This window comes from Sphaeroforma arctica (genome assembly GCF_001186125.1).
Source record: "Sphaeroforma arctica JP610 unplaced genomic scaffold supercont1.467, whole genome shotgun sequence".
Classification (NCBI taxonomy): Eukaryota; class Ichthyosporea; order Ichthyophonida; genus Sphaeroforma; species Sphaeroforma arctica.
Window position 1 is genome coordinate 3,167 of NW_014040091.1, and position 11,994 is coordinate 15,160.

The following is an 11,994-nucleotide window of genomic DNA, read 5'->3' on the forward strand; positions in this document are numbered from 1 at the left end:
GTGTGTGTATTTGTATATATTTATATATATATATATATACATATAAATGTATATATATATGTATAAGTATTATATATATATATGTTGTGTGTTGTGTGTCATATATATACACACACACACATATATATATATATATATATATATATATATATATATATGAAGATATTGTCACATATTTCGATGCATATTGATGATATATACCCTTCCTGTCTTTAGGAATTTTCTTCTGACCCCAAAAAATACAGAAAGTGGAATTTGTTACTTCGAATCAAAATTTATATCTGGCTGTGGCATCTGGTACATCTGGTACATCTGGCTGTGGCATCTGGTACATCTGGCTGTACGTGTAGCGTCTGCACAGGAGCCTTATCCAACACACACACCATGACTCATATGTAGATACAACATGGTGTCAGCAACAGCATACTAAACCACACGTTACTCTTCGGGTTCTATTTATAGCACAAGAAAGTACCGGAACAGTGGTTCACAACGTCACCACTGTCCAACTACGAACCCCTTGTGTTCCAAGTGAAAGACCACACCACATCCTTCAAAGTAGAACTCAGAGAGGCTACCGCACAGGACGTGCAGGTGTGTGTGTGTGTGTGTATGAGATGTGTTTGATATATATATATATATATATATGCCTCTTCGTACATTCTACATACAAACTGGCAATTCGTTGGCATCTCTGCATGTGTGCACATATGCGCATAAGTGGACATGATAGCTTCTATGACATCTCAGCTCGTATGTAACGTATAGTGTACAATACATCGCATGCTAGCTCATTCACGTCTCCTGATATGTGCGGATGTGACTAGTTAACCAGATGACTATTAAACAGGTCTGACTGTACGTGTAAATCACAGATGGTAAAAGGGACCACAGTACTGTTCACGGTGCCCACAGGCAACTACTTCTTCAATGTGTTGAACGCCTTCAGCATTTGGACCAGTATCAACAAACACGTGGATCTCACAGGTAGGTTCAACTAATCATTTTAAATATATATTTCTACTCAGAGAGCAACTTGTAGGTTTAACTACTCATTTTAAATATAGATTTCTACTCAAAGAGCATTTAGAGCTCAGTAGCAATAAACTCATGGATTTAAGGCAGGGAGATGTGCATTAGGTAAAAGTACGAAACTACATATAGACACATACTTGGAGAACATGTGGGGGTCAGTACCGACAATCGCGTCAATTGCACATATAGAAGGAGGGATTTGTATGGTAAAAGACTCTGTTCACAAAGTATAGGTAGGTATAAGTATGAAACTATATATAGACCCATACTCGGAGAGCATGTGGAGGTCAGTATCAGCAGTCGCGTCAATAACACATATAGAATTAGGCAATTGCAATGTAAAAGATTCTATCTGCAAAGCATAGGTAGGTATACGTACGAAACTGAATATAGACACTTACTCGGAGAGCATGTGGAGGTCAGTACCAACAATCGCGTCACACAACATTAACAACAACCGACTCTCATCCACCCACACACACTACTACAGCACTATTCCTACCTACAGCAGAGCTATACACTACACAATACTACCCACTGCCACCGCTCACCCACACACACACACACTACTACATTACTATACCTACCTACAGCAGAGCTCTACACTACACAACACTAACCACTGCCACCTCTCACACACTCACGCACACACTACTACAGCACTATTCCTACCTATAGCAGAGTTACACACTACACAACACTAACCACTACCACCTATCACACACTCATGCACACACTACTACAATACTATGCCTACCTACAGCAGAGTTACACCCTACACAACACTAACCACTGCCACCTCTCACACACCCACGCACACACTACTACAACACTATACCTACCTACAGCAGAGCTACACCCTACACAACACTAACCATTGCCACCTCTCACACACCCACGCACACACTACTACAACACAATACCTACCTACAGCAGAGTTACACACTACACAATACTAACCACTGCCACCTCTCACAAACCCACGCACACACTACTACAACTCTATACCTACCTACAGTAGAGCTACACCCTACACAACACTAACCACTGCCGTTTCTCCCCACAGCCCCTCAGGACCACCCCAACCACGGCGCAACAGCAGAAGACGACCCACACGACACACGCACGCACGACCACATGCATCTGGTGCCCCCGCACACACACACCCACACCTCCTCGCACGCGTCTGCGTATCTGCTGATGGCCTTATTACGCACACGCCGCGTGTTTGCCTTCCCGAAGTCCGGCGCTGCTCTACTGCACCGCGCGATCTACCACGGACACGCGGATAACAGCGTGAGCGGAGACCACGCCGATGATGTCATTGGTCACGGGGGCGAGCCGACGGATTACGGGCTGCCTCCGGCGCCTACCGCCGATGCGTCTAACTACCACGCCACACGGCGCGGGGATATGGATGAACTCTATGATGTGCGAGAGAGTCTTTTTGAGCGTAGCGGTGGCACTGGCAATGGCGCGAGTGGGCGGGTGCCAGAGGTGGCGTGTTTTAGTCGTGCGGTGGTTGGCATGGAAACGCGCGGAGCGATGCTGACTGGGCCACAGATGGAGCACGCGGTATGAAGGTGTTTGTTTAGAGGTGTGTGTATAATAAATACGATGTAGGTGCAGGGTATGAATGTGTTTGTTTAGAGGTGTGTGTATAGTAAACACGATGTAGGTGCAGGGTATGAATGAGAGGTGTGTTTTAGTAAACACGATGTAGGTGCAGGGTATGAATGTGTTTGTTTAGAGGTGTGTTTTTTAGTAAACACGATGTAGGTGCAGGGTATGAATGTGTTTGTTTAGAGGTGTGTGTACAGTAAATACGATGTAGGTGCAGAGTATGAATATGTTTGTTTAGAGGTGTGTGTATAGTAAATACGATGTAGGTGCAGGGTATGAAAGTGCATGTTTAGGTGTGTGTATAGTACAAATATTGTAGGTGCAGGGTATGAATGTGTTTGTTTAGAGGTGTGTGAGGTGTGTGTATAGTAAACATGATGTAGGTGCAGGGTATGAATGTGTTTGTTCAGAGGTGTGTGTATAGTAAACACGATGTAGGTGCAGGGTATGATGGTGTTGGTTTTGAGGTGTGTGAATAGTACACACGATGTAGGTGCAAGGTATGAAGATGTTTGTATGGAAGTGTGTGTAGAAAGAACGCGATGTGAGCACAGGGTATGTATGCATGTCTTGAGGCTAAGGTGCGGTATGTGTATTGTGACAGATAGTATAGCAGTGCACGGAGTATCAAAGTAGTACTTTGTACCGTTGGGTTTAATCTGTGTGACTAAAAACTTAAAACTCCCTAATAAACCCTTAAAACTCCCTAAAATCTTAAAACTGAGTTATATTTCAGGTAGCCAGTGTTCGCCAGTGATACCTACACGTAAACCAAAACCACTAACAAATCGCCATGTAAAGCAGTTCAGCTGAACCACTACCACAAACCGTATTAAATACTAAAGCAACTCGACATGCTATATTGCTTTACAGGATCAATCTCTGGCCAAAGCCATACAGACCAGAGACACAACCAAAGACCCGCAGCGCAGGAGTCGCATCGACCGCATGTTGCAGATCCACCACGAGAACTTCAAGTACCTACCCGCATTCAGGGATCATTTGTTGAGGTGTGTGCAACTAATACCAGACTAGTGTCGCATTAGTGGGACGAGGACACGGAATTAGTCTACACTTTGTTAGGTGAGCTTTGTTGTCTGTGTACGATACTTCAAGTACCTACCCGGGTTCAGGGATCATTAGTTGAGTTGTGTGCGACTAAATACCAAACTAGTGTCGTATTAATTGGACATGCAACTAATTTTTGTCGGGCACATGCGGTGGTGTGTGGTATAGCAACGCACATTCTAAGTGATATATGACATACGTTTAAATTTTCAAGGGACATACGACATCCGTTTAAACTTAAACATTTCCGAGTGAGACATATGACACACGTTTATACTCATTGGGAGAGTATAGAGACCTGCATGCGAATACTAAGTGTAGTGTTCTACTAGAGTTCCACAACCCTGAACCCCTAAAAACCCTACGGATGATCGAGTATAGGGTATATATGTCACCCAGACTCATCTCGAACCTTATTTGGATTCTGGAATGCCATAGGAATTTAGGTCTGCAGGATGTCGCCATGGAGCCAAAACGAGTGCTGTTGGTTTCCAGAGGTATGGGCTGATATGTCAACATATGAACAGGCACGCGTAGAAGTACTTGAGTGAGTGTACATGACTGTATTTCATACTGCGAGAGAGTACTCAGTTATGCAGATAGTATTTTTGATGATGTACAAGGCTGTTTGTTTTCCTGTACGTGTGGGTGTATTGTTCTATATATATATATATATATAGTATGATCATGTAACCGATTTCTATGTATATAGTTGTACCCGTAGAAACCATAGGTGTATACTATATGCACGACACGCATCTCACCTCGGCACTATCATATGCGTTACATAAACCCTGACATCCCACAGATGCACCCCGGTTTAATACTGGCAAAGACCAATATCGCAAGATCCTGAACAGAGATGAGATGATCGATGTGCTGGAGAGCCGGGGCTATACCATACATAGGGTTGACTTTGCATCGATGACTGTGCCCGAGCAGGTGTGTGTAATTGTATTGTGAGCGTGTACATGTGTATATGTTAGTATACACTTACATATGTTTTAACTTATTGCATACTGGATGATTGTTGGTGTACCTGTGCGCACGCTTGTGTCATGTGAAGTGTACATACATTGGTGTAAGTTAATGTATGTGTTGTGTGAAGAGCGTTTACCATTGCACAGGTCAATGTATGTATTATATATATATATATATATATAGTAGTAGATAGATATAGATAATAATATATATATATATATATATATTTATTATATTATATATATATATTATATTATATATATGTATGTATATATATATATATATCACATCCAAACTCTGGGTGTGTTCACACGAATTTTTTTTCTGCATATTAGTCTGATCTACATTGAAACTTATCCTAAAACGTTATAATTCTAAAATGCGTATTTGTCGCTATCACAGATTATCGAAGTCCGCAAAGCCAATCTGTACATCGGCATGCATGGAGCGGGCATGGTCAATACGATGTGGTAGGTATAATGCACGCCTAGCATTCTATTTATAGAACGTATACAATATGGGATGGGTACAATATAGGAATACAAGATGCATGGAGTGGACGTAGTAGTACTGTTTGGTAGGTACAAGTCTACTCGTGCAGTCTATTTATTGAAAGTATACGATTGCGCATTGGTGATTATATTAATATTACGATGCACGTGGTGGGCTTTGCAAATGATGCGTGGTAGGTAGACTTCGACCCATGCAGTTCTATTTATAGCATATTCACTAGTGCTTTATAGGCGGGTATATGAACCACTGCACCTGTGCGTGTACGCTCAGTATCCGATGAGCATGTTCTATTTTTAGAACATATGCGCACCGACTTGGCACGCCTACCTACCTCATCCTGTTGAGACCAGTAGAATCTATGTGGTAGGTGAACAACTGCTGTGACATGTTATATCTAGTCCGATTAAGATGTGCTCAAATATCTAAAAATGGATCACGATGACTATGCTTTACGCGAGTGTTTGCAACGGGCGGGCCATGGTGCATCCTCTTGTCAAACAATAGAGTTCAATTTATAATTAAAAAAATGAAAGATACATACATATATATATATATATATATATCTGTCTAAAATAGAGTGCAATCTAAATATATATGAATTGTAGTTACTTAATGGTACATAGAGCACGGCTATACTCGACTCCTCAGGCGCCACTCGACTTCTCTCCGTCATCACCCTCTCAGTGTATTTCTGGCCAATATCACACAACTGAGAATATGATGATAAACCTGGTTACCCACAAGTTTTAGAGAGACAAAACATAGTTTTAGCTCAGTGGTGGCAGTTGTGTGGCACAACACACACACAATCTGCCCACATATCGCACACTACGTTTGGTGTTTCTCGAGTCTCTGGAGAAAAACCTTCGTTTTCACATGGTAGATCTCGATCTGGTTGTGATCTCACGACGATTCACCACCCGTGCACAGGCTACACCCGAGTGCGTGTGCGATTGAATTGCATACGTACGGCTTTCAGAAGTGGGGCTACGAAGGACTGGCGCAGTATCTCGACCAGTGCTATGAGTCATGGGTCAATGGCAGAGAACAGGACACGCGTGAGACGTGGAAGTCACGCCTGTACGAGGTATGGGCAGCCGCGGCACACGTATCTATGTAGACATGCCACAGCAAACGTATCTATGTACACATGTATTGTATCGTATGAGTGTATTTATTTGTATGTACATGCCGCAGCAAGCGTATCTATGTACACATGTATAGTATTGTATGTGTGTACATGTTTGTAATTCTTTTAAAGTGTCTGTGCCTTGTAGAAGTACATACCACTTATTACGAGCGATTGGTACAATACTGATACCAAGGCTGTAAGGAGCTTTTCGCTGCTTTCTCCGCAAACCATGCATATATACAAATTTATTCGACTTGTACATAGCATTACTATATATTACTATATAAAACAAACGTATTATTTGTCTACTTTCGGAAGCGTATGTATATGTACATTCGTCCGTGAGAATTACAAAGAACGTTTATTTAATTTGGCTTCGGTTCATTCTCACAGCCGTCGCAACGGGACTACTGGCGATCGAGAGATCAAATCGTAAACGCGAAGGAGTTTGAAGACACGGTGAAGTCTGCAGAGGAACAGCTGAGACAAAGGCAGACCCGTGGAGAAAATATAAGTCAGAGTCAAACGGATAGGAATAGGTGATCGGATAAACATAAGTAATAGCTCAAAGAACAAACATAAGCAATATATATCAAAGAATAAACTTTGTATAATACTTGTGTGCAGGGGTGTTCTGAGTGCGATGTGTGTCTGTGTGCACACGCAAAGAATACCACTGCATAGTACCCAAGTAATATCTCAAAAAACAAACATAAGTAATATATATCAAAGAATAAACTTCAGTAATATCTCAAAAAAACAAACAAAAGTAAAAATGAGAATAAGATATCGCATCACAATATACGGCACACCTCGAATAAATGGGAATAGGACATCGGAGATACCGAAGTCCAGAACTCAAATATATAGGAATAGGATATAGAATAAAGGTAGTTATCACATAGCCTCTTAAATTGAACACTCACCTCAAATGAAAGAAAATACGATATCGAATCACAATATACGTCACCCTCAAAAAAACAGGAATAGGGCATTGAAGAAACCTGAGTCAAGCCTTATGTGCCTTATGTGAATTATAAATAGGCTACTGTCAATAGGCTATGGAACGAAAACAATTCACTTCTCAAATCAAATAAGTAATTATCACAATCTGTCACATATATTATCAATGTCAGGCCTTCAATAGGAGACTACTGACGCTTTCGAGACCATATCGAAGTTAGGGTTTACGGCTTACTGTTTTAGCGTGTACGGTTTTATGGTCGAGGGTTTAGGGTTTAGTGTTTAGTAGATAAACGGCAGATGAATTAAACACAAGTGGGATACAAATAACTATGTCCAGAATGTGCTGGATGGGGTTCGGGACAATGTTGCTAACTGCAGAGGAACAGCGCTCAGGTAAACGCAAAAATAAAAGATATCGAGTGATATGCCTCAAATGAAAGGGAAAAGGATGTCAGATGACTACAGGTGCTAATATAAAATGGGTACAAGGGCGTTACTTAGAAAGTGTATTGGTATAATACAGGTGGGAATATAAGAAAGTGTATTGGTATAATACAGGTGGGAATATATAATAAGCACAAGCGGGATATATAGAAGGAATACAGGTGCGAATGTATAATAGATATAAGTTGTTGACTGAGATTAAGCACATGTGAGTGTGTTGATGTAATACAGGTGGTACATGTGGGGTTTTTCAAATAATAATAATAACAAAGTTAATAATAATAATACTAACAATAAAAAAAATATTAAGAATAAGATTAAGAAGAAGAATACTAATAATAATATTAATATTAATAATAATACTAATATGAATTATAATATAATACCAATAGTACTAACAATATATATATATATATATATATATATATATGATGTACGCTGTTAAAACTAGCCTACTTCTGCGAAAGTGCAGTGATATCCTTCTGTGCCGTGGTGGTGTGTACTGGTTTTTCGTGTGACTGTGTGCACTGGTTTTTGCGTGTGACTGTGTGCACTGGTTTTGTGTGTGTGTCTGTGTGTACTGGTTTTTGTGTGTCTGTGTGCACTGGTTTTTATGTGTGTCTGTGTGCACTGGTTTTTTTATGTGTCTATGTGCATTGGTTTTTGCGTGTGACTGTGTGCACTGGTTTTTTTGTGTGTGTCTGTGTACTGGTTTTTTTGTATCTGTCTGCACTGGTTTTTGCGTGTGTCTGTGTGTAATACACTGGGATGGTCAGTCAGGCGCAGTTATATCTCTTTTGACTAGTAGACTGAATTTACTCAGAGCTCTTGCGTAGTGTTCTTTTATTGTTTTTAACCCATATTGCTGCCTGTGGTTCGATTGGCGTAAGGTACTGAACTGAAAACTATCGACTTTCCGAATGTTCACTGAAACCCCAAACATTTACAGACCTATATAAGGGTTTTAGGGTTTGGAGTTTAGGGTTTTAGAAGTGCTGAACGATTCAGTATTGACCCACAGGATACCCTTTGTACCTTGTTGCTATATATGTAGAACCCTTTGTACCTTGTATGGATATATATAGAATGTAAATCCACCTTCACACCATTCACTTGCCCGGACACATATACTCATCTACAAGTATAACGCCCATGCCACATGGTGTTCACATGCGCTTCTTCCTGCCATTGACCTGTTCTGCCACCGACTGTCTCTCCACCACCGACTTCGAGTACAAGTACAGACCCACGAAGGCTATACCACACCCCCAGAACGCAGGTAGCAACATATTTCCGTACGGTGTTCCAAAGTAGTCGCACATGTATCGGTCCAGAGCTAATCCGCCCGGGAAGATCACCCCCCCCAGGAGAACCAGCGCAAGGTACAGAACTTCTGAGGTGTTCTGGCTTCCGCTGTGTGTGTGTCGAGATGGGACCAAAAGGCAGTTGTGTGAGGGGTGGTAGGTAACAGTTGTACTGCTTCGTTTGATAGTACGCTAGAGAGAGGGCAAGCACAATGTCGTGAGGAAACGGGTTGTGGTTGAAGACGAACTCTGTAGAGGAGAGGTATACATTTGAGCGTGATTGAATATGTTGAAAGCAAGTAGAGCTGATGGCAGGTGGTGCGGTTGTGACTCATCTTTCGATAACAACCGAACTAACAAGCAGGCAGAGTGGTTCACCATTTCTACTACCGTTGGTTTGTTTAGTACTATTGTTGGACTGAGAAGATGATCATCGAGGACATAACACCAAACATATACTGACAATTGTTTAACTATCTCTTAGCTATTGGTGAGAGAATGGACATCCACAAGCTCGCCGAGCTATGTGAGGGGTATCAATTACAGCGGACACTACACTGTGGTCGAATGTGAAAATATCCTCTGCGCCTGTCAATTGTTCATAAGGTAAGGGGAAGCGGTATCTGACTGTGTCATGCAAGTAACTACACTCTACATAAGCGTAGATAATACAATCATTACATTGTGTTTGGATGAGACTATAACCTCTATGCCTGTCAATTGCTCTTAAGGTAAGGGGAAGTGGCATATGACTGTGTCATGCAAGTAATTTCACTCTACATAAGCGCAGATAATACAATCATTACATTGTGTTTGGATGAGACTATAACCTCTATGCCTGTTAATTGCTCTTAAGGTAGGGGGAAGTGGCATATGACTGTGTCATGCAAGTAATTTCACTCTACATAAGCGTAGATAAAATAATCATTACATTGTGTTCGAGTGTGACTATAACCTCTATGCCTGTCAATTGCTCTTACGGTAAGGGAAGTGACCTATGTGTGTCATGCAAGTAACTACACTCTACATAAGCGTAGATAAAATAATCAGTACTTTGTGTTCGAGTGTGACTATAACCTCTATGCCTGTCAATAGCTCTGAAAGTAATGGGAAATGGCCTATGACTGTGTCATGCAAGTGACTTCCCTCGACATAAGCGTAGATAAAACAATTAGTACATTATGTTTGGATGTGACTATAACCTCTTTTATTGTCAGTAGCTCTTAAGGTAAGTGGAAGTGGCATATGACTGTGTCATGCAAGTAACTTCACTCTGCATAAGCGTAGATAAAACAATCAGTACATTGTGTTTGGATGTGACTATAATCTCTGACTGTCAACAGCTCTAAAGGTAGGGGGGCGTGACCTATGACTGTGTCTAGCCGTGCAAGTATCTACAAACTACAGAAATGAAATGCCTGTCAGTATGTGTCAGCATGAACTCGGTATCGGTTTTCGCTAAGGGAAAGATACGTGACTGAATTCTTCACTTTGACGGTTCATAAAAACCCTAAAACCTAATACATTGAATGAGTTTTCCTCTGGTTTTCATAGTCCTCTCAATCATAAAACCTATTCCTTTGTAATAGGTCGCTCCACACACAATTCCTAAGGAAACTGAAAACATAGATGACAGAGGGTAACAAAGATGCAGACCCCGAAAAAGCCCCTCCTCCCCCCCCCCCCCACCAGTTCAGCTATGGAATCCGCACATAGGGTTGTAAGGTGATGACATAGTGTACATACCTAAGAATCAACCCGCATCTCTTCGGGTTTCGCACATACAGCTATCAGGGCATTGTCATCGCATGCGCACACCAATACCAACATTACACTCATCTTGCTGACAGCTTACCTGTCAGGTGTCAAAATCAGCAACCAGACCGCGACAGCGGCAGCCACAATAGTCGTTCCGATGTACTCGGCCTCATCCACCCACCCAAACCCTTCCTGGCGCAGATAAACCCCGCCAAAAACCATAGCAACGGGGATCACCATGGTAACCGCGCGGAACAGGACACTTCTGTCATCCAGAAATTTGGCCTTGACAAAACACGCCAAAATTAAGAACGCAGAGGAGGTTCCAGTCCATGCGACATCCGCATAGATCATCTCACGGTAGTACGGGGTAGCTGTGCCTGTGATATCAGGAAGAACGAGAAATTAGGTCATGCTCATACAATATCAACTGATACGTATAGATATAATATGTAAGATGCGGTGGGTATGACCCGATTTCTATATGTATAACGGAGTCTACAGAGTGCTCGGGCGTGGGTGAGCGTGCTGTACTACAGGATGTCTGCCTGTGTTATGATAGTAAACCCACGAGTCATACATAAACTTTAAACCATTAGGGACCATACAGAACAACACTAGAGGACCATACACAACCTTAAACCTAAATCCTAAAGGACTATACATGCATAACACTCAACACTAAAGGAACATACGTAAACCTAAATTCTAGGACTATACATACAGCTACGAACAGTAAACACATATAACTATATTTTGCGAAGAATTGCAGAGAGGGTAGCCCTAAGAATATTCAGAATGTATATATCTTAGTGACTGGGCGTAGATCATTGTGTGCCTGAGCAGGCAATATGGTACGGCTAGGTTACATATTTGATTTACATAATACCACATAAATGACAGTTAAATGACATATACGGCCACACTGTATAGACAATACATACGTACACATGTTACGCATAGCCATACATACACATGTTTAACACATACATACATACATATATCAATCTATACAAACATACATATGTTTAACATATACATACATACATATATGCGAGCACGTATGTACGGGGTAACCTCAGTAGTTGTTGGATTATTTTAGTATATAGATATTTTGTCTTATTGTGCCAGTGCCAATCCAATGGTACTTTAGAGGCGCTCAACTGAATA

General features: G+C 41.4%; 2 protein-coding genes across 3 annotated transcripts in view; one reads left to right on the forward strand and one right to left on the reverse strand.

The window, feature by feature from the left end:
• The window catches only part of SARC_06505, a 7,545-nt gene extending 608 nt beyond the window's left edge, over window positions 1–6,937 (forward strand). Inside the window, exons 2-10 of one of the 2 annotated variants that reach the window (XM_014299580.1) lie at window positions 463–594; window positions 876–987; window positions 2,102–2,610; window positions 3,532–3,668; window positions 4,165–4,223; window positions 4,535–4,668; window positions 5,110–5,177; window positions 6,151–6,307; window positions 6,746–6,937. In XM_014299580.1, coding sequence (XP_014155055.1) covers window positions 463–594; window positions 876–987; window positions 2,102–2,610; window positions 3,532–3,668; window positions 4,165–4,223; window positions 4,535–4,668; window positions 5,110–5,177; window positions 6,151–6,307; window positions 6,746–6,895 — 1,458 coding nt within the window. In that variant the 3' untranslated portion in view covers window positions 6,896–6,937. Of the gene's footprint in view, window positions 1–462; window positions 595–875; window positions 988–2,101; window positions 2,611–3,531; window positions 3,669–4,164; window positions 4,224–4,534; window positions 4,669–5,109; window positions 5,257–6,150; window positions 6,308–6,745 lie in introns of those variants that run through there. The other variant, XM_014299579.1, reaches the window with a different exon arrangement.
• A 1,651-nt stretch (window positions 6,938–8,588) lies between these two features.
• SARC_06506 (hypothetical protein) lies at window positions 8,589–11,178 on the reverse strand (the record flags this gene model as incomplete). The annotated part of the gene is made up of 2 exons (XM_014299581.1): window positions 8,589–9,175; window positions 10,922–11,178. 2 exons carry the CDS (start codon window positions 11,176–11,178, stop codon window positions 8,929–8,931), a joined length of 504 nt encoding a protein of 167 aa, XP_014155056.1. The 3' UTR covers window positions 8,589–8,928.
• Between the last annotated feature and the right edge of the window lie 816 nt (window positions 11,179–11,994).